General features: G+C 41.3%; 1 protein-coding gene across 1 annotated transcript in view; it reads right to left on the reverse strand.

Annotated features, from left to right (window-relative positions):
* Positions 1–7,363, reverse strand: part of ABCD3 (ATP binding cassette subfamily D member 3) — a 114,743-nt gene extending 107,380 nt beyond the window's left edge. Inside the window, exons 1-3 of the mRNA XM_060622200.3 lie at positions 7,241–7,363; positions 5,661–5,766; positions 3,830–3,979 (exon numbers count right to left, since the gene is read on the reverse strand). Coding sequence (XP_060478183.2) covers positions 3,830–3,979; positions 5,661–5,662 — 152 coding nt within the window. The 5' untranslated portion in view covers positions 5,663–5,766; positions 7,241–7,363. The remainder of the gene's footprint in view (positions 1–3,829; positions 3,980–5,660; positions 5,767–7,240) is intronic.
* Positions 7,364–23,176: the final 15,813 nt, after the last annotated feature.

Raw genomic sequence — 23,176 nt, forward strand, 5'->3', positions numbered from 1 at the left:
ATTTTATTTTTTAAAATGATCTCTACACCCACAGTAGTTGTGGGCTTGAACTCACAACTACTCCAAGATCAAGAGTCACACACTTCACCAACTGAGCCAGCCATGTGCCCCAGGATTTTATATCCTTTTATGAACTTCCCACATGGCACAAACCTGGCCAGAAGGTATATAGACCATCCCTGCCAATGTCAGTCCATTGGAGGAGAGCTAGCTTCTCACAGATCTACAATAAATGAAGTGGACTACCTTCTTCCATAGTGGCAACTGAGACCAGCTCTCTATTCACTAGCTCTTGACCTTTGTAGAAGAGAGCAACTTCTCCCGGTCTGGAGACATTTGAAAGATCACACCTGAGGCAGGTTTTTCTCTAGATAATACTTTTCTTCCTCAGGCTGACTACTACAGTAAGACTTCATAACCCCCTGAGCAGAAATACCATTCTTGTGCCAAGAAGAAGGGCTTATGCACCCCCAAAATTGCAGGACCTAGTTAATAGGAATATTTTAGGAATCTGGGGGACACATGTGCAGGGATCTTGAGCATACTGGATTGAGGATGGTGGTGGGAGGCAGGAATAGAAAGCTGGGTGGATTATAGCTTATTGACATTGGGAGTACTTCTCCATGACTTGGAGCTCAGTGTTCTGTCAAGGACACCAGTAATGTGTCCAACATGCTGCTGAGAAGGCTCTTTGAAGCTTGCACACTCTGATAGCCTAGGATAAATGAGATGGAGGCGCTGAAACTGACTTGGCATAGCACTGAGGAAGGGGTCTGAAGATTGGGGGATATAAAAATATTAGAATGAGGTTATTATCTGTGATCAGAGAAACCGATACTTGATAGCGTTCCCCAGGAGGAACCAGAGGACACTTACCTCACTAACGCGGTGAGGAACACATTGCTAAGGGATACCAGTTAATTTGAGAAGCTCTGTGACAACTGTCTTGTATAGGCTGGGGTTGACAGAAGATGTTGCCATGAAACTGAGATTCCTACTATCGAGGAAATGGTAGGATTCTGGAATGGCAGAGACCAATGGCAGTGTTTACCTGTTAGAATAAAGGGGGCATATGTCCTAATGGGCAGCAAGGCTATAGTAAGTAGTACTCAGTATACTTTGACCCTCAGGAATTAGCCAACAAACCATGGTGTTCCTAGGGGTGAGCCAGATGGAGAGCCAACCAGAATGTTACTTGACTTATATAATAAAACAGAAAAATTGAGAGCTAGAGAACAGAAATCTTCACCAGCTCTTACTTCAGAGAAAAAGAGCCCTTTACCCAGTTTCTAAGTATGTCACTTCCCGGACCCAAAGCCCATTCATTGAGGGAGAGGCAGATCCCTTTGAGGAAAGACAATGCAATGCTACTGCATATGATAAACACTACCATGATCCTTTCCCAGAGGGATATAAGACTGTTCATCGGGTAAATATGCACTGGCAAAAAGGAATTGTCAGACTTTTTAAGAACTGTTGAATATAGGGACCAGGGCTATGTGTTCGTACTGAATCAAGAGACCTGAAGTACCTTTGTTATTCTCCGCTTAAAATGGGGTCATAGGGAGGCCAAGTGATAAATGGAGTCCTAGCTCAAATATGTCTCACTATGGGTTCAGCAGATCTGTTGGATCCACCCTGTGGTTATTTCTCTCATTTATGAGCGTATAGTTGGGACACATATACTTAGTAGCTGACAGTGCCTTCACATTGGTCCCCCAACCTGTGAAGTAAGAATCTCTAGGTTTCTTCCTTCAGCCAAGTTAACAAATCAAAGTAATAATACATGCTGGTAGAATTGAGTACCAGTTACCCACAGTGATCGCCAAATCAATAATGCGTCATGGAATTTTAGGGTTATTTTTTTTCCCCTTCCCTGTCTTATTCCTCCAGACTCTCACTCCTACTCCTTAGGATCCCTTCTTAAACAAACAACCTGTTTGCAAGACTGTTTTTTCGGAAACTCAGGCCAAGATGATTCTTCAGGGGCCGTATCTGTGTTACTCCACTTATTTAGAGGAACTGTACCTCTATCTTCTATGGCCACTTGATCCAAATGGAGCTGCATATTCTTAGGGAGCTTTCTTTCCTTGGCCACAGTGGTCGGTTATGGGATAAACAAAGTAGTTAGTTAAGGCACACAAAATGAGCCAAGTAGAGTGCTTCTCCAAATTTTCTTTATGTGGAGCTATTGGAAAAAATAGCCTCCAAGGCTGGGCACTACTGGTAGAACAGAGAGTCTGACCAGATCTGCAAAAACTCACATTTGCCCAAGCCATCGTATCTGCCTCTCTTTTGGGTGAATTCCCTCAACCTTCTCTACCGTTTCCAAATTATCTTGAGTGTATCTTATTGGCAGAATTTAAATTGCATCCAGAAATGTAGTTCGTAATCTCCAGTCCCTTTAATGCCAGGGAAAGCACAGAAGAGGGTGGAAATAGATGTTGTTTTGCTAATAAGCAATATCAAACACAGGGGATAATGCATACTTCATAGGATTGGCGATAATTAAATGAGATTCCATACAATGACTGGGTCAGAGTAAGGATTAAATATATGATAGCAATATTCAACTCAAAAAACAGGTAAAGTGATACTGCCATGGTGAAAAACTGTGATCTATCTGGACTGTTTATTATTAACACCTCTACGGGGATAGAATAACCATTCATTTCTACACATGTATAACATAAAAGATAGACTGAGACCATCTTGTCTGCCATTATATTATTTTATCTGTATTACTTAATCTATAGAACAACCATGTGAGATAGATACTGTTGCCTCCATTTTATAGATGCAGAAACAGGCTTTGCAGAACTATGTCATCTGCTCCAGTTTACATGGTCAATAAGTAGCAGAAACAGGCCTTGAACCTACTGTTTTTTGGCTACAAGGTTTGTAGTTTTTACTCTGTACCATAATGAATAAACAGAAGAGGAAATCCGGGAAGCATTTTGGAAGAAGCAAGATTTAGGTCTTTGAAGAATTCAACAGGTGACTATGGGGAAGGAAAAGACATTCCAGGTGGAGGACAAGCCTATAGAGAGGAAAGCCTAAAGCATACCTGGCTAGCGATGAGTGATTCGGGGCTACTGAATTCAGAGATGCAGGGGAACATATTCCCGAGGAAGCCCAGTGAAACCAGCAATTATGTCTGGTGTTGCTCACCATTAGGGCCCAGCAGAGCACCTTGCACATAGTGGACTTAATATTTTTGAATAAATTGAAGATGAGTCTGAAAACATGGCTGAGGTCAAGATTTAAAGGGCTTTGGGGGCGCCTGGGTGGCTCAGTTGGTTAAGCGGCCAACTTCGGCTCAGGTCATGATTTCGCAGTCTGTGAGTTCGAGCCCCACGTCGGGCTCTGTGCTGACAGCTCAGAGCCTGGAGCCTGTTTCAGATTCTGTGTCTCCCTCTCTCTGACCCTCCCCTGTTCATTCTCTGTCTCTCTCTGTCTCAAAAATAAATAAACGTTAAAAAAAAAAATTAAAAAAAAAAAAAAAGATTTAAAGGGCTTTGAATACAAGGTTTGAACTTCATTCTATATGTGATAGGAAGTCATATGAGGATTGCAAAGAGAACAACCATACTGTGGAATCTATGGAAACACTTTCCTAGGCACCATGTGTGGGAGAGGACCAAAGGTGAAAGGAGATCTATGCATGAGGCCTGCGTGAGGGTAGTTGCTATAGTGGTTAAGAGTAGAAAGAAGGGAAAAAATTCAAAAGGCATTTTGGAGATGGAATCAACAAGTTGACAAGAGATTTTAGAGAAACCTGGAGATTACACAGATTTCAAGTTTGATTGACTGAGAGGATGGTAATTACTCAAGGTGATGGCCACAAGAGGCAGAGTAGAATAGGAACGCTAGGTGGGGGTGTCTGGGGTCAAAAGATGACTTCTGCTCTGGATGGTTTGGTTTGGAGATGCATGTACACCAAGGGAAAATGTTCAGCAGGAAGCCAGCAGATGCTGCCCTTAGGGGATAAATCAGAAATACCTACTTGTGCATGATTCAGGTGGAAGATATAATCGAAACTGTGGCACTAGAATAAATAACCCCAGATCATCAAATGAGGAAATGTAGATTGTGTAAACACCTGAGATCAAATTCTTGCTCTGTACATGGACTGTACTTTCAAATAAACGTGGTGATGAGGTGCCTAAGTGGCTCAGTTGGTTAAGCATCTGCCTGTTGATTTTGGCTCAGGTCATGACCTCACAGTTCATGAGATCAAGTCCCATGTGAGCTGATAGCACGGAGCCTGCTGGGGATTCTCTCTGCCTCTCTCTGCCCCTCCCCCGTTAATGCTCCCACTCTCTCTCTCTCAAACTAAATAAATAAATCTTAAAAAAAAAGTATGACGAGCTGTAAGACGGAAAGTTAAAGTCATTCCACACATTCTTTTTTTATAAAAATCTGAGGAAGATCTTGTAAAAAATATAATATGCCAACATATACTTCACAAATCAGTATTTTACTAATAAGTTCTTCCCTAAAAATTATTTTAAAATGCAAAACATCTTTAGAAAAACTTAGCATACACCCAGAATAAATTGCTTACAAATTATTTTGCAGCTACCTTTGTATGAACATGGATTATCTACAAAAAGTGAATATCACATACCTTTGACAATGTCCAGTTGACACCTTCATCCATGCAAAATACAAGTTGCTATTTTCTCCTATAACGTTTGATGAATACCTGATCCTATATTTGCATTGTGAATTGAGTATCTTAATTGGTAAGGCTTTGCAAAAGTAAACCAAAAACTGAGTTTGTGAAAAGGGTTCAAGAAATGGAATTGTTCTTCATAATGGTAAAGTTTGGAAATCTTCAGGGAACCCTGAAGGGAAGGGGTGGAGTGAAAGGGAGAGCTGGGAGGAGCAAGAATGCAAGAGAGACAAGATAAGAGCCTGCTGTCATGCTTGGTGGAACAGAGGCTCCAAGAACTTATAAGAACAGAAATGACTAACTTTCAGTGTCTTTTTTTTTTTTTTTTTTTTTTTTGCAGACCACCTCTTCTAGTCTCTGGCAAACCAACAGTGAGTAGTAGATGACATATCACAACCACTCAAGGCCTATTGTTAAATAAAGGCCCAGAAAAATGAAGTAAGTGACCCATCCAAGGTGACAGTGGTAAGCGGTCGCATCAGTAGCATGACCACACTGTCTTACCCAAGGGCTTGACAGACACATTTGGGAGGGAATCAGACTTTCCTTAAATTGTGAAATGGAGATTTAATCTTATCTTAACAGAATAAGTCTCACATAGAAAAAGGTTTTGGAATATAGAAGCAAAGGCAAATAATTTATCTGAGCACATCTACTGAGAAGAAAATGTTAGAGAATCAAAGAATGAGTTACACTTCTATAGCAGCTCAGAATAATCATTACAGACTGAGATGCTTAACTCTGAAAATTAAATCAAATGGAAATGTCACTCACTGAAAACCTTACTTGTTCCAGTGAATTTCTTTAATGGTTAAAGATTTGATTGGCTACTTAGAAAACCCAAATAGTTATATTTATAATCTTTATCATGACTCCAAAGTATTAAATGTATAAAATATTATTATGGACATCCTACAGCATTTGACTGCCTTTGCTGAGTTGACCATATTCCAAACTGTGATATTATTATTTGTGTACTTACATTTTCTCTTCCACTGGTTTGAAGTTCAGCTTTGCATTCCTTCAAACCGCCTCGTCTATAGTAAGTGATGAGTATGCGCTGAATTGAATCGACAGTCTTCCCAGGGCTAGTTACATATAATAGAAGAGAAGAAAATCTAAGATATCTTAGTAATTTAACATTTGCTTTGAAAAGGATAAACCTGTGTTTATGAAACTTTTAGGCTTTTATTGTTTCTATTATCAAATTAAAATATAGTTTAGGATCTCTTGAATTGATATCGTACCTTTGTCCTGAGGAACTCATTGCCCACCATGGACTTCAAGGCCATCATTTAAGTCATAGATGGCCATTGCCAATCCCACAAAGATTTCTACCCAGGCTCTGGCCCACAGGGAGGTATTCTGCTTGGAAAGGAGAAGGACCTCCTGAAGAGAGAGGCAGGGGGAGGCCTGGGTGAGGGGAGAGAGATTGATTGTAAAAGTAACTTCTGCACTTCTAAAAATTCCTCACTTTCTTAAAATTTGAAAACTACAGATATATATTAAATGTGAAGAGAAAATGAATATAGCTTCTGTCATTTTGGTGAATATCCTTCCAGTCCTTTTTTTCCTGAAATTTTTTTCTTTTTTTCTTTCTTCATTTTTTCTTTTTCTTCTTCTTTTTTTAAGTAGTCTCCACACCCATCATGGAGCCCAACATGGGGTTTGAGTGCACAACCTGGACATCAAGACCTGAGCTGACATCAGGAGTCGGATGCTTAAATGACTGAGCCACCCAGGTGCCCCAGAACTTTTTTCTTAGTTGTGATTATGCACTATAAATGCTATTGGAATCTGTGTGTGTGTGTGTGTGTGTGTGTGTGTGTGTGTATTTCCCCACTGTTTATGAAAATTTCCAGATAAATGCTTAGCAACATAGGTAAATGTCTCCTGAAGTTGGATTAGGGTGACATTTCTCAACTTGTGGGTAATGATTGCTCCAAGATTCATAACTTACACATAGGGGTGCTGAAATATAATGGTTTTAGAAGATTATTATAAATATTTTCCATGGCCAGGAAAATAGAATCCAGAATGTCTTTGTGCCATCAGGCACTTTTTTTGTTAAAACTTGCCATTTTAGTCATTTTTAAGTGCACAGTTCAGTGGCATTAAGTACATTCACATTGCTATGCAGTCATCACCACTATCCATCTCCAGAACTTTCTCCTCACCCCAAACTGAAACTCCATACCCCACAAAAAAGAACCCCCTTTCTCTCCTTCCTCCAGCTCCTGGTAGCTACTATTCTACTTTCTGTCTCCATGTATTGGACTATTTCTAGTTACCTCGTTTAAGTGGAATCACACAGTATTTGTCCTTTTGTGTCTGGTTTCTTTCATTTAGCATAATGTCTCAAGGTTCATCCACATTGTAGCATGTGACAGAATTTTGTTCTTTTGAAGGGCTGAATAATATTCCTTTGTATGTATCTATGACATTCTGTTTGTTCAGCTTTTGACGGGCGTTTGGTTGCTCAAGCACTTTCCTAGGAGTTAATTTAACCTGTGGAGTCTATCTCCATTTTCAGATGAAGAAACTGAGGCTGAGATAACTTACCCAGTAAATGATGAACTTGAATCCAGAAGCCTAAGTAACAGCCTGAAGTCTTAACCGTTATGCTGTGCTCTTCCTATGTTTTTGAGTGAGGGTACAGGAAGTTCCATTCTGTACTACGGGGGAGGAAACCCCCACAGGCTGGAAACCCCCACAGGCTGGATTGGGATAGGAGGGCTTCGCGCAGCTGTGGCTCTGGCTCTGACCCTCAAAGGAAATGAAAGATTTAAATAAACTGTGGGCTGCGAGAACCAAGGCGTAAAAGGGCAGGGACAGGATTTGCTTTGAGGGGAATGGTTCTGTGAGGGCCTGTTGGACCAGACGTTTTCCAGGGAGGTCGTGTGCCCAGCAAAACACCTGTCGAGAAAGTTAAGGTGAACAGCGACCCAAGTGGTTCCCCATAGCCTGTGCCACAGGACACAGTCTTGTCAGGACTGGGCTTCCTTCAACTCGGCCATCGGATTAAAGGTTAAAACCGAATGTACGTTTCCCCCCAAAACCTGTAGCACGTTAAACTTGTTAAATCAAATGATACCTTAAGTGACCGAGAAGGATCGGCTATTTAAAGAAACACGTCGTTTCTTGTTAAAGCAGTGAGGAGTACAGACTGTTTCCTCACGTTATACTCCACCAAGTCATTCATCAACACCGCGGAAAGACAATCCATCTTTTCACGGCTTTACCTCCTCTGCTGAGGGTGAATAGGTGAAGACAACAAGAAACGTGAGCAGTTAAGAATTAAACTACTGTTTAAATGGTAGCACTTGAGGCTTTAAGATCGTGAGGTGCTTGAGAGCAAAAACCCTGTCTTGTTTTCCTCTATCCCCCTCGGAGCCTAGCACAAAGTAGCCACCCAGACTTTGCAAATACAGTCTCCTGAACAGCAGGGAACCAAACAGCAGGGACCGCTTGGAGTGAAGAGGAAACAGGCTCCTGGACTGGACCCAGTCACCTTGGTGGGGTGACCACTGGCAAATTATTAAATGTTCTGGGCATCAGTATCCTTATTTGAAAAATGGAAATCATAATGCCTAGTTGAGTTAAATAAATCAGTTCACATTTAAAAACTCATTTTTAAGAGCCCTTATTAAGAACCGTGGGGTTGACTCCATTTCAAGATAATCATAAGTGGCATTGGAGAATTTGGAGACTTCTATCCTAAGATGCATTTCAGAGATTTCAGTCAGAAAATAGCAATATCGAGAGGCATCTGGTAAGTGATGGTTTGTCCAGTGAAGTAAGAACTTGCCCTTTGTACCTTAAATGCTTGTCCTTCTCAGGTGCCTGGCATAGTCATATCAGCCTGTCACTCCATGGGACAAAGTTCATGTCCTTGTTTTAGCTAAGTCTTTCCTCACAGTCTGTGTATTAAAACAAACATATGTACCAATGTCAGTGCTCCAGAATATGTAAGAAAAAATTGATAGAACTTCAAGGAGAAATAGACAGGTTTATAGTTACAGATGGAAATTTCAAGGTTCCTTTCTTTTTTTTTTAATGTTTATTTTTGAGAGAGAGAGAGACAGACAGACAGAATGTGAGTGGGGGAGGGATAGAGAGAGAGAAGGAGACACAGAATCCGAAGCAGGCTCCAGGCTCTAAGCTGTCAGCACAGAGCCCAACGTGGGGCTCCAACTCATGAACCATGAGATCATGACCTAAGCCAAAGTTGGATGCTCAACTGACTGAGCCACCCAGGTGTCCCAAGGCCCCCTTCTTAACAATTGATAGAACAACTAGACAGAAAATTAGTAAGGATACAGAAGAACTCAACAAGAGCATCAGCCAATAAGATCTAAGAGACATTGATACGACACTCCACTCAACAAGAGTAGAACACATATTTTTGACAAGTACTTGTGAAACATATGCCAAGATAGACTGTGTCCTAGGCTATAAGACAAATCTAAACTGAAATCACACAAAGTGCCTCTCCAAAAACAATGGAGTCAAACTAGAAATAAATAAAGATGACAAGAAAATTTCCAAACACTTGAAAACCAAACAACACACTTAGGTAAGACACAAGCCAAAGAAGAAGTCGCAAGAGAAACAAACAAAAATACATTGATTGAACTGAATGAAAATGGAAATACAGCATATCAAAATTTGGGTACATGGCTCAAACAGTGCTGAGCAGGAAATATATAGCACCAAAAACATACATTAGAAAAAAGGAAAAGTCTTATATTAATAATCTAAGCTTCCACCTCAAGAACCTAGAGATGAAAGAGCAAAATAAACCCAAAGCAAGTAGAATAAAATAAATAATAAGGGTAAAAGCAGAAATCAATGAAATTGAAAACAGAAAAACAATAGAAAAAATAAATAAAACAAAGAGCTGGTTCTTTGAAAAGATCAGTAAAATTGACATACCTCAAGCAACACTGACAAGAAAGAAAGAAAGAAAGAAAGAAAGACATAAATTACCAATATCAAGAATGAAACAGGAGATATCATTAGAGACCCTACAGACATCAAAGGGATAATAAGAAAATATCATGAACAACTCTACATACGTAAATTTGACAACTTAGATGAAATGGACCAATTCCTCAAAAAGCTCAAACAACCATAAATTAGTCAATATGAAATAGACCATTTGAATAGCTCATAACTATTAAGGAAATTGGCTTTGTAATCTTGAAACCTCCCCAAATGAAATCTCTAAGTCTATATGGTTTCACTAGATAACTCTACCCAACATTTAAAGAACAATTAACACTCATTCTATATAATCACTTTCAGAAAATAGAAGAGGAGAGAGTATTTTCTAATTCATTTTATAAAGACAACATTGTCCTGATACCAAAACCAAATTAAAATGGTACAAAAAAGGAGAACCAAAGACTAACATCTCTCTTAAATATGGATACAAAAAGTTTAATAAAGTATCAGCGAATTGAATTCAGCAAAGAATTACACAGCATGACCAATTGCAATAAGTAGGGTTTCTTCCAGGGATGCAAAGCTGATCCAACATTCAAAACTCAGTTAACATAACCCATTACATCAAGGACTAAAGAAGAAAAAAAAATCACATTATCTTGTCAATAGACACAAAGAAAGCATTTGACAAAACCCAACATGTATTCGTGATAAAAACTCTCACACACCAGGAAAAGAGAACTTTTTCAAGTTGATTTTTTTTTTAATCTACAAAAAACCTACAAGTAAAAACTAGAAACTTTCTTACTAAGATAAGGAATAAGGTAAAGATGTCCCCTCTTACCATTTCTTCTCAATATCACACTTTAAGTCCTGGCGAATGCAATAGGACAAGAAGATAAAATAAAGGGTATACATATTGGAAAGGAAGAAATAAAACTGTTTTTTTTTTTCATTTATGACATGATTATCCATGCAGAAAATCTGAAAGGATCAATAAAAATCTCCTGGAACTAATAAATAATTACAGCAAGGTTACAGGATGCAAAGTTAATATATAAAAGTCAGTTGCTTTCCTATACACCAACAACAAACAAATGGAATTTACAATTAAAAGCACAAAGATCATTTACATTAGAATAAAAAAATTGTTAGGAGATATTTATATATTTCTTAAATTTTTTTTTTAATTTTAGAGACAGAGAATGCAAGTGGGGGAGAGAGGCAGAGGGAGAGACAGAGAATCCTAAGCAGGCTCCACATTCAGCATGGAGCCCAATGCAGAGCTCAATCCCAAGACCCTGGGATCATGACCTGAGCTGAAATCAACAGTCTGATGCTCAACTCACTGAGCCTCCCAGGCTCCCCAGAACCAATTTTTTAAATATTTAGGTATAAATATAACAAAATATGTACATGATCTATATGAAGTAAACTAAAAAACTCTCATGAAAGAAATTTTAAAAAAACTAAATAAATGGAGAGATATTCCATACTCATGGGTAAGAAGACTCGATATTGTCAAGATGTCAATTCTTCTCTACTTCATCTATAGATTTAATGAAATCCTAATGAAACTTCCAGCAAGTTATTTTGTGGATCTCAACAAACTGATTCTGAAATTTATATAAAGAGGTGAATGACCTAGAAGAGTCAATACAATATTAAAGGAGAATAACAAAATTATCCAACTTCTAGACTTACTATAAAGTAACAGTAATCAAGACAGGGTAGTGCTGGAGAAAAAAAAAAAAAGTAAGGTAAATGAAACAAAATAGAGAGTTCAGAAATAGACCCACATAAATATAGCCAATCAACTCTTGAAAAATGAGGCATGGCAATGCAATGGGGATAAGATAGTTTTTCAGAATTAGCACTGGAAAAACTGGACATCCACATACAAGCAACAAATGTATCTACACACAGACCTTATACCCAACAAAAAGTTAACTGAAAGTGGAGCACAGACTTGAATATAAAATGCAACGCTATAAAACACCTAGAAGATAACATTAGAGAAAATCTAGGTGACCTTGAATTTGGCAATGACTATTTTTTTTTTAATTTTTTTTAAATGTTTATTTATTTTTGAGACAGAGAGAGACAGAGCATGAACAGGGGAAGGGCAGAGAGAGAGGGAACACAGAATCTGAAACAGGCTCCAGGCTCTGAGCTGTCAGCACAGAGCCTGATGCAGGGCTTGAACTCACGGACCGTGAGATCATGACCTGAGCCGAAGTCGGACGCTTAACCGACCAAGCCACCCAGGTGCCCCTGGCAATGACTATTTTAGACCAAAGTCCTGAACCATCAAATAAATAATTGATAAACTGAACTTCACTAAGATTAAAAGCTTCTGTTCTGCAAAAGACACTGTCAAGAGAATGAGAAGACAAAGACCTAGAGCAGGAGAAAATATTTGCAAAAGATATATCTGATGGGGACTGTTATCTAAAATATAGAAAGAACACTTAAAACTCAACAATAAGAGAATGAACAATCCAGTTAAAAAAAAATGGGCAAAAGATCTGCACAGACACCCTCCACCAAAGAAGATATACGGTTGGCAAATAAGGACATGAAAATATGTACAACATATCCTTAGGGAGCTGCAAATTCCAACAACGAGATACCTCTATACACCTATTAGAGTGGCCCAAATCCAAAAAAACTGACATCAAATGTTGCCAGGATATGCAGCAACAGAAACTCCTCAGAATCTTTATGTACCTGGGCCCTGGAAGCAGGCCGCCTAGATCAAATCCTGACTCTAGCACTTAAGAAATGTGCAACCTTGACCAGGTCATCAGCCTCTCAGAACCACAGACTCCCCATGTGCAAATGGAAATGGTAATAACTATATTCTCATAGACTTGTTGCAATTTTGAAGCTACACTGAATTTTTACAAACTTAACACACCCATGTTAACCAGCCCCTTGGTTGTAAAACAGAACATTTCACTGACTTTTGACATCCTCCTGGTGCTCCCTTTCTGTCATTATGTCCCAAAGTACTCACCATCCTGATGTCTAATGGCATAGATTAGCTTTCTCTGCTTTGTACTTCTTGTCAGTGAGTCATGCAGAATGTACTATTTTGCATCTGGTATATTTCCGAAACCCAATATCCTGAGATTGATCTATTGCACGTAATTGTAAATTGCTCAGTCACATCATTATGTAGTATTTCATTGTGTGAGTATTCCATAATGTATTCAGCATTCAGTTCTTGTTAAGCATTTAGGTTCATAGAGTTGTCTTAGGGACTAAGTCTAATAGAATGCACAGCCTTTCATCGTTGTTCTCCGTCCTTTTTTCTGATACCTATGATCATTTCTCTCTCTCTCTCTCTCTCTCTGGTCTAGAGAAAAGAATACTTGGATTTTTAAAATATAAAATAAATACTTTCTTCACACATTGAAAAATCCCAACCCTCTATTAGCATTCTCTTCTTCAACTATCCATGTGAAAAGAAGACCTCTCAAGACTCTGACCTTTATCTTCAAAGTCCAGTGTGAATTACAAAAGAGACTTTCTAGTTTTTTGAGCTCCAAATTCAGATCAGTTTGAACCATCTGCTTCATTTAAGATCTTTTTTAAACAGGCTTCGGATGTTTATAATACAAAAGCTTTAAGGGGAAAAAAGCCAAGTTCTCCACATGTAGCTCTAAGGAAATCTTGTAATATTTAAGAATCTCTCAAAGGTGAACTCTTCCTATCTCCATTTCCCTCAAGGGCACACCCCTTGTGGTTTGGAGAAAATGTGGAAATGAGTTACTCAACATTTCTATTGTAAAAATGTTAAGCAATAGAGCACTCCTGATTTAATCAAACAGATCCACCCACTGATACCCTCTGTCCCCAGCCTTAGAACACCTTTCACTTCTGCCCTCATTTCTCCAGTGATTTAAAAAAAAATTTTATTTTGGCAATTTATCTGAAACATTACCGATAATAGTGATGGAGAGAGGTGGGGCAGGGACAGTGGGCTGCAGAAGTGTCCAGTGCAAAGTCCAGATTTCCCCTTAATCACAGGCTGGGAGGAATGTGACCAGTAGCCAGAACAGTCAGAGAGGAGAAGGGACTTCCAAGACAAAAGGAAGGGGAGCAAAGGTCATTGCTATCTGGTAATTGTGTTCCCACTTGCCCCATGTCATACATGGTAACTGTGCTGTGTGCATGTGTGTAGATATATGTGTGCGTGTGTGTGTGTGTGTATATGTGTGTGTGTATATCCCTGAGACAGGCTTGAGAAGCTGCTTGTCTGTTTCCTCGACAGGAGTAGGGCAAATATAAGAGCTCCCAGTTACTGCCAGTCAGTAATTGGCATTATTTGGTCAATACTGCAGATGCCCTTTGAACACGTTGGTCATATCAAGGTGCTTAAACACTGTTAAATAAGAACTCATGTATTAACTTTGGGCTGCCTTCCTAGGTGTTCAAATAAGAGATGAAGTGGGGCGCCTGGGTGGCGCAGTCGGTTAAGCGTCCGACTTCAGCCAGGTCACGATCTCGCGGTCCATGATTCGAGCCCCGCGTCAGGCTCTGGGCTGATGGCTCGGAGCCTGGAGCCTGTTTCCGATTCTGTGTCTCCCTCTCTCTCTGCCCCTCCCCGGTTCATGCTCTGTCTCTCTCTGTCCCAAAAATAAATTAAAAAAAGTTGAAAAAAAAAAGAGATGAAGTTAGATATTAATGTTGAATCTCTTCTTCTGGGCAAGCAGTGGACCCTGAAGGTGGACATTGGAGGATGAAACTGGCTTGCAGCCATGAGCTTGGAGGTCAAAGGGGTCCAAAGCCTAAGTGTCAGTTGAGGTAGCCTTGAGAAGCAAAGAACAGTTAGTATCAGTTGAAATGCTTTAGACTGCAAGTAACAGCATAGTGAGAAGTGCTAGATTAGTGGTTATATCTGTAGCTTCTGAGCCAGATCTGGGTTCAAATCCTAGCTTTGTCATTTAAGTAGCTGTGTGACCTGCGCAGGATATTTACGCTGTCTGTATCTAGGTTTCCTTGTCTTCCAAGTGAAGAAAATAATAAACACATAGGTTTGTTATAAGCCTTAACTACACATGTTCATTTAAGGTACTTAGAAGAGTGCCCAGAACTTAGTTCACTGTATGCTAACAAGTAATAGAATCGCATACTCAAGAAGACTTAAACATTTAGGAAATGCATTATTTCCCAGAGGGAGAGTGGGATTCACAGTTGATTGAACATCACGACATTATGGTCGTCTCTCTGTTCTGCCATCCTGAATGGTGCCTTATTTGCAAGCTGGGATCAAATGGCTACAGAAGCTCCAAACCTCCCGACTGGAAATAGGATGTGCTTCTTTCTGTGGCCATCTTTTAATAGAGAAAGGTAACTTTCTGAGAAGCTCTTCCTCAGATTTCCTCTAAGATCTCACTGGCCAGAATAGATCTCCTGGCAAAGAGAATGAATGTGTTGCTGTTACACCACTGAATTCCACGTCTGAAGCTGGGGACAGGGTTCGCTTCCCCTGGATGCTTTGAAATATGTCTGAATGGTATTGGGCTCCCACAGGAGCTCCAACTGAAAGGGTGGGGGAATGATAGACAATGGATACTAGAGAGCCAACCAACAATGGCCACTGTAACTAACATGGACAAAGAGAAGAAACGGGCTGCAGGGGTGAGATAGGATGGCACAAGAGAGAGCAAGAGGCAGAGCCTGGAGCAATCCATTGAGGTCACTTTACCCCTGGGAGAGGGCTGTTTAAAGAGCATGGGCAACCCACAAATGGGGAGAAAGCTGTGAAGGACACCAAACATCACCCTCGTCCTTCATTAGTTCTTCCTTTGTGGGTGGAGAGGAACAGGATTATCCTAGATTTACTTGATGGAAAGCTTTAATCCATTAGGTACAAAACAAATAGGACAGATTAATGTCGAAAACTGTGAAGAGTGGTATTTTACCCCACTCACAAGTTAAGAAGTTAGCCTGCTACAATTTCATGGATCCTGGCGGAAGACCTGAGACTCCAGGGTCAAAGGCTGAGGACTTTCTTACTCGCAAAGTAAATACCAAAGCATGAGTATTTGTGCTCCAGTTCCCACAGGGTGACGCAGAAAGGGCCAGCTGACACATGTACATATAAAGGGAAGGAGCCCTGAGCTTAGAGAAACCAAATATTTCATAATAAAAAAAAAGTTACCCTGCCGGCTCTTTGCTCTGAAAGTAAACTTTATTATACTAGAAGATAAGCACATCTATCTACACTGTCTTATACTCTGGAAACTTTTCTGATGGGTCTACCACTCCATTGGCTACTCTAATGAATCTGACCAACAGAGGCTGAGACCAAATCTGTTCAATTTGTACAGTACAACATCTAATTCGTCTACTATCAGTAGGACTCAAACCAGTAGGCTGAAACCAACCTGTAGAATTCACCCCAACCATGCCTCCCAGGGTTCCAGATCCAGGCAGTTGAACAAATCCCATATATCATCAGGTTCTACCTTAGAAAGTCAGGGGATTTTTTCCTTATATTTCTGTATTGGTGTTTCCACTTGGCCTGAGACATTAATTCAGGTACTACAGGATGTATCTGTGATGGCACCGGTTCTGCTTGGCCCTCCAGGAGGAAGTTTAGGGCAATTCTCTCATCTGTAGCAATCTTACCTGCTGAGTTGAGGCCCACTTGAATGCTTCCCGGGGATGAGACACTAGCACTGATCACCTCAACTACAGTCAGGGACTAATTTTTTGTACCACTTCTTCTAATCGGATGAGTCCTGATATAGGGATAGGTATACACAGGGTGCACATAAATAACAAGTCAGTTATCTCTTGGGGAATCTCTCCTGAGAACCAAGAGTGGCATCTTTTGGGAGAGATCTCTTAGTTGTGAGGGCTTCGTGATTTACTAGTGGTGCTTCCCTAACCACTTGAAGATTTCTTATGACCATGGCAAAGCTGCAAATCATTGTGTTTTCAGAAGGCAGGGAACTTAATGTCCTAGTTCCACAAAGCAAGTATAGTCCCGAGAGCATATGTACATCATGACCATGAAATGAAAGTGTTGTTTATAGTTGTGGGGGTTGCTAAGTAGGACCTATATCATTTAAAGGGAGACGTTGACAGAACATCCAACATTACCTCTTGGCCAGCTGGTAAACCTTGAACTTCCCCGGCTGAGTTTAAATAATTGAGTTTAGTCTTTCTTTATAGAAGGACTGCCTGAGGGCAGTTGGGGGGGGCATTTATCTATAATAGATATCTATTATCTATTAGTGATGGTTGTAAAAATAGGGGTGAAGACATCTGGATGTGTTAACAGGTATTATCTTTGTGGGAGGTGCAGGAGCTGGGACCATCCTCTGCCTCTTCTGATTGATTCCCCTGTAAAGGTAAGGTGACTAGTGGTCAAATCACAATCAGAGTCATCAGGCAGATGATGACAAAATCAGGCAGTCAGTCAAATCAAAAGCCCTTGGGGGAAAAAAAGTCCTTGCAATCGTTTGGGAGAATCTCACCAGAGGTTTTTCTTCATGAGAAAGGCTCCGGAGGTGATTTGGAAAAACAAAGATCATTCAGATCTCTCTCTCTCTCCCTCTCTCTCTCTCATGTGTCTCAGGGTCTGAGATGCTCCCATCCCAGGTGCTACTGCTGCCTGTCCTCCATTGCCTCAAATTTCTGCATCCACTTTCGGCGTTGATCATTTCACCTTTGCTTCAATCATCCCCTAATCATACTCAGACCTTTTATTCAGAAAAAAAAAAGTAACTTGGACATTTTAACAAAAGTTACACAGACCCATTGCGGCCTCCACATTGGCCTGTGATAGGGGATTGATGATGGTGTCCTCAACCAAATGGCAACTATCCTTATGATCTGGGACCGTGTCAGTCCAGCCAGAGAATCCAGGTGGCTGAACCAGAGTTAAGTCTGAATCTCCCAGGCCCCATTTTGACGGGGCTGCCATCTGGAGGATGTGCCAACCATGCTGGCCTGGAGTCGCTGTTAGGGGAGAGAAAGACATACCATGCCCAGCAATGGTCATGGAGAAATCTCAGATTTTCAAAATAAGTCCCTATCACCTCATCCCTTGTGTCCTGATCATTACCCAGAAAGCAGCTAGGAGGAAATGATCCCTTTCCGAGGACAGCTGTATTCGGTGACCAAACCTGATTTACTTATGTGCGTGGACTAGGATAAGGGGATGGGAGCAGAATCAGAAATTTTGAAGGTTGATGCCAGATGCCTATGGACATTATTGATCCTGGAAGGTCCATAAAACATCTGTACTAACATCAGCTGAGGCAACGGTAGAGGGAAGAGGAAGGGTTCAGGGGGACACAGGACGAAAGAGCTTCTCCAGGCCAGCAAGGCTTTATATTTACTTTTACTTTCAAACAGTATGGTGTCTACTCATGGCTCAACCAAATGAGCTTGCAGTGCTTTTGGCTGGTTCAACAATTTAAATTGGGTGAAAATCCTCATGGCTAATACCACCCGTTTCAGCCTTAGGAACCCCTTGACTCAGTAGCCATGCCACTTTATATTCTGGCTGGTGTTACTGGGTTTGCACCTTTTTGCTGACTTGGGCATGGCTCACACGGCAGCAACTTTTTTTTTTTTTTTTTAAGAAATCTACCTCAATCTGGGGCATTTGCTGCCCATTATCAAAATAACATCTCTTGAGACTTCATCTAGTTCCAGTGTAAGTTTTGGCGGGGTGAGAACTGACTATAAGAGTTTATGTAGAATTCTTCAGGTCAGTTTCTCATTCTCCAGTGGATCACCTGCAGCGGCATTGTAAATCCAATCCCAGGAACTCTTACGAGCTCAAATATTAGATTTCTTCTGTGGCTTCCCATGGAAGCTGTCTCGGGGATATCTCCCCCAAAGAACCATGATAATGGCTGGGACCCACTGCAAAGCTGCTGAGACACTTTGCTCTTGTCTGAACGAATCTGAGGGTGGAATGATAGATCATAGGAGGGACTAATGATCCAGTTGTTGCCATTCTTCTAGAAAAAGGCCCGGGACCCCTGGGTGGCTCAGTCGGTTAAGCGTCCGACTTCGGCTCAGGTCATGATCTCACGGTTTGTGAGTTCGAGCCCCGTGTCGGGCCCTGTGCTGACAGCTCAGAGCCTGGAGCCTGCTTCAGATTCTGTGTCTCCCACTCTCTCTGCCCCTCCCCCCATTCGCACTCTGTCTCCATCTCTCAAAAACGAATAAACGTTAAAAAAAATTTTTTTTAAAAAGGCCCAAAACTCCTGCACATCCAGGATTAATATTAGCACTAGTTGTTACAGCAGGGCAGACCTGAAGCTGCCTGCCAAACCGGTGAGGGTCTCCCTACACCGAGATGAATTAGCAATGCTCCAAGCCCCACCTCACACAGCTGACTTTGAACCTACCTCCTAGTCCTCAGGTTGCTTCAATTCCTCCTTATAATTGGCAAAAACATGGAGAACCGTGCCTCATTGGTCAAAAACTTGGTCGACATGTTCACTGCCAATTCCCAGAGACTTCCCTCGAAAATCTGCTAATTAGCCTCTTTTGTCTACATCCCCTCTTGGTACCAAGACTGTCAAGAACTGCGAAGAGTCTGAGATTTTACCATCCTATAATCTGAGTTAGCCTGCCACAGTTTCATGGATATTGGGAGAAAACAGAAGACTCTTGGATCATAGACAAAGGACCTCATTATAGCAGCAGGAGTAGCCAAATATCAGTACTTGTGTCAGTGTCCCAAGCCCCAGCTCCCACAGGGCAATGCGAAGAGAGGCAGATAACACCTGGGCATGCAGTGGATTGTGTTCCAAGAGTCTAGGGAAGCCTCTGTCCAGCTAATTACCTCTTCATGAATCTGTTAGCCCAGCTCAGCCTACCAGCATCTAGCTTCATGCAACACACACACAGACACACACAGACACACACACTGCTATCTTCTCCTTTCAACAATGTAACACAGCCTGTTTTACCTGTCTAACCCATGCCCGGATCCCATCCCCCTTTCCTTTAGCATTCTTCCCTCATGAATAGTCAGCCAAGTCCAATTCTGACTTTACATTTATATCCTTAAATAGTAAAGAACTGATTCAAAAGGACAGGTAAAGAGAAAGACTTTGTGTTTGCTCTTAAGACAGGTAATCCTTTCTATGACATCCCATTAATCACATACTTCCCAGGACAGGGAGCTTCTGTGTTCCAAAGTGTCCTGTTCCATTGTTGTAGTAACAACTGTTAGAATCTGACTGTTGGGCCTGTCATCCTTTAAGGAGACAGAGTGAAATGGACCTCTTTCTTTTGTCTCCCATCTGCCTTCCTCTCCCTAAGACATGTAGCCAAGACTTCCTCCCTCCTTTTCCCCCAAACTGAGAGTAAGCGTAGCCCCTGGTTAAAAATGAAACCCCATCTTTTCACAAAAGGTGCTTTCAAAGCTGCTGTGGGGTTGTATGGCTAAAGGAGTGGCCCTTTATGGTCCATTTTTTACTCTGTGAAGCCTGAAGGGGCACAATCGGAAAACAGGAGATCGAGAACAGAAATGAATACATTCAAGAATGGGAAAAATGAAAAAGGGTCTGCAGCTTCTGCAGGTCGAGCTTCTTCAAAAGGGACTAGACTCAGGCTGCCCATCCTAGACTCTTCCATGGGGTTTGGAGTACTGAAGCCCCTCCACACACAGTTCTGGGGGACTTTTGCAAAGGCAAGATTGTTCCATTGGTGTACTGCTGGAGCTCCTCTTTCACTTCACTCTGCTAAGGAAAGTTTAACACTAGAGGTAACAAAATAATTCTGGGGGCAAGACTGACCATGTGGACAGGGAACAACATTTCTCTGGGTGGTTCAGGAGAGGAATCCAGAGAGGAGGGGTTAGATGGTTAGAAGAAAGATACCAGGATAAGGAGTGATGTTAGTGACCAGGTGTGCCCACAAGGAACTCCCTATGAATAACCAAACCTCCTATATGTACTTTGGGAAAAATCGTATTAGACCCTCAGTGTAAGTCTCCTTCCTCCACCATCCCGTATTATAATAATTTCCACCTCAATTGCAATGCACCCTCTCTTTCCTCCCACCCCCATAGCCAAAGTCTGATTAACCGTACAGGCTCATGTAACGGTATTTTAGAAAGTAAAGGGAGTATATGATAAACAAAGCGTGGCCTGCCCCACATTCACTCCTCCACCAGTACAAGTAGAGGAGCCCTTTTGGCAGGGGACCATGCCTAAGAATTCCAGGCAGGAAGCAGCCATGAGCAGAGGAGGAAGCACATGACATTGAGGAACAGCATCTAGTAGACAAGTCAGGTGGAGTACAGACAAAACCTTTCCATATACTTGAAGATGAAAGTAAACTTTTAAGGAGGGCAAGATGATATTTGGGGCACAAATGGATTAGGATCCAGACATTGCATCCCACCCCAAAGTGGAGAAGTGAGTTGCAATGGATTTGTCAAGGTCAAGGCCACATTCTCTAGGGTGGGGCCTTGGGTGAGGATATAAAAATATTTACACAGAAATCATCTTTTTGTTTAACATTCATTTATTTTTGAGAGATAGAGAGAGTGCAAATGGGGAAGGGGCAGGGGGAGGGGACCAAGGATTTGAAGCAGGCTCTGCTTTGACAGCAGCAAGCCATATGTGGGGCTCAAACTCACAAACCTTGAGATCATGACCTGAGCCAAAGTCAGAAGCTCTACTGACTGAGCCATGCAGGCGCCCCTACACAGAAATCATCTTAAATAAAACTATTGCAACTGAATAAAGTAATCCTCATAAAATGGACCCAAGGCCAAAAGGAATTCTCAAGCCCCATCATCATTCATGGTCAATTGCAGACCCTAACAGGAAGATATTTATACATTTTCCCAACAGGAAGGAGCCGATTTTACTACTCCAGCAGGAGTAGAAAGTAAAGGGAGTATTTCTTCTTGCCTGGTAGCAAACTCAGACAATAAGAAAATGCCACAACTCAGCCAATGAGAAACCATCACCAGCCTGAACTCATGCTTTTCTTAATTGGACTCTCGCTCAAAGCAGCCCCTTCCAATGTTTACCTTTCCTCTATAAAGTAATGTTTCTCTCCTTTGATCTCTGCACTTGCCTATGGTTTGCCATGGCATACATGTCCTGAATTGAAATTCCTCTGCTATTCCCAAATAAACCCATTTTATTCATAAAGTAACTGGCTGTTTCACTGTTTATTTTAATGTTAATTTACTTTTGAGAGAGAGAAAGACAGAGTGTGGAGTGGGGGAGGAGCAGAAAGGGAAGGAGACACAATCTGAAGGAGGCTCCAGGCTCTGAGCTGTCAGCACAGAGCCTGATGTGGCGTTCGAACTCACGAACCGCAGGATCATGACCTGAGCCAAAGTCGGACGCCCAACTGACTGAGCCACCCCGGCACCCCACAGCTGTTTCACTTTTAAGAATGATACTAAAAAATAATAAACCAAGATAGACGCTTCCACATCAAGTGACAAAGAATTATGACCTCAACATACAGAATGCCTACAATTCAGTGAGAAAAGACAACATAATAGAAAATCTAAAATAATAGCACACTCAAGATAAAGCAAGGAGGCTTCATTTACAAAAGACTATTTGTATAGTTGTGTGTATAGGACAGCCACAGTTAACTGAGGCTATTTGCAGCCAATCAGGAATCATTTCTATGTGTGAAAAGAGAAGAGAAAAATTACAGGAGCCTAGAAGAAGAGAAGGTCACCTGAGAAGAACAATGACCTTTTTTCAAAGCCAGTCAGAGTAAATACTTGGAGTTTATTTTCTTCCCACCTCTAATTTCCTGCCAGGTTCTCCACTGGCTAAACCCAGCAGGGAGACTTAGGGCACTGGGGCATTGCTAATGAAGGCCAGAGAAGTCAAACTTCTAGGAGAGAACAGGGTAGAGTAGGAAGACTGTGAATCCTCAAGCAGCAGACAGAAGACACCCAGCACAGAAGGAGAAAATATGAATATGCAATTACAGGAAAAGAAATACTAAGAGTCTAATGGCCATGTGAGACTAGGTCAAATTTCCCAAGCCATTTATTTTTTTAAGTTTATTTATTTATTTTGAGAGAAAGAGGGAGAGTGCAAGAGCAGGGGAGGGGCAGAGAGAAGAGGAGACTGAGAAGCCCAAGCAGGCTCCGTGCAGTGAGCTCAGAGCCCAACACCTGGCAGATCCCAGGAACCATGAGATGATGACCTGAGCTGAAATCAAGAGTTGGACGTTCAACCAACTGAGCCACCCAGGCTCCCTCACCAGCCATTTAAAGATCAGATTCCTAAGTGAGATTTCCTGAGAGTACCTGGTCTACTACTTAATTATGTACTCTTGATTAGGTCTTGTTCTCATCATTGGGGTAATAAATGGGGTCATAATAACACCTACATCATAGAGTTACCCTAAGGATCAAATGGGAAAAGGTATGTCAAGCACTGAGCCAGGGCTTGACACGGGGTAAGCAGTCAATACATGAAACCTTTTTTTCCCCCTTTCAAACTGGTAAATGATAAAGATCTATAATACTTGGTAGTGGCGAGGTTATGGGGTAAAAAACAGATTTTATTGGTA

This window comes from Panthera onca, chromosome C1 (assembly GCF_046562875.1).
Source record: "Panthera onca isolate mPanOnc1 chromosome C1, mPanOnc1 haplotype 2, whole genome shotgun sequence".
Classification (NCBI taxonomy): domain Eukaryota; kingdom Metazoa; phylum Chordata; class Mammalia; order Carnivora; family Felidae; genus Panthera; species Panthera onca.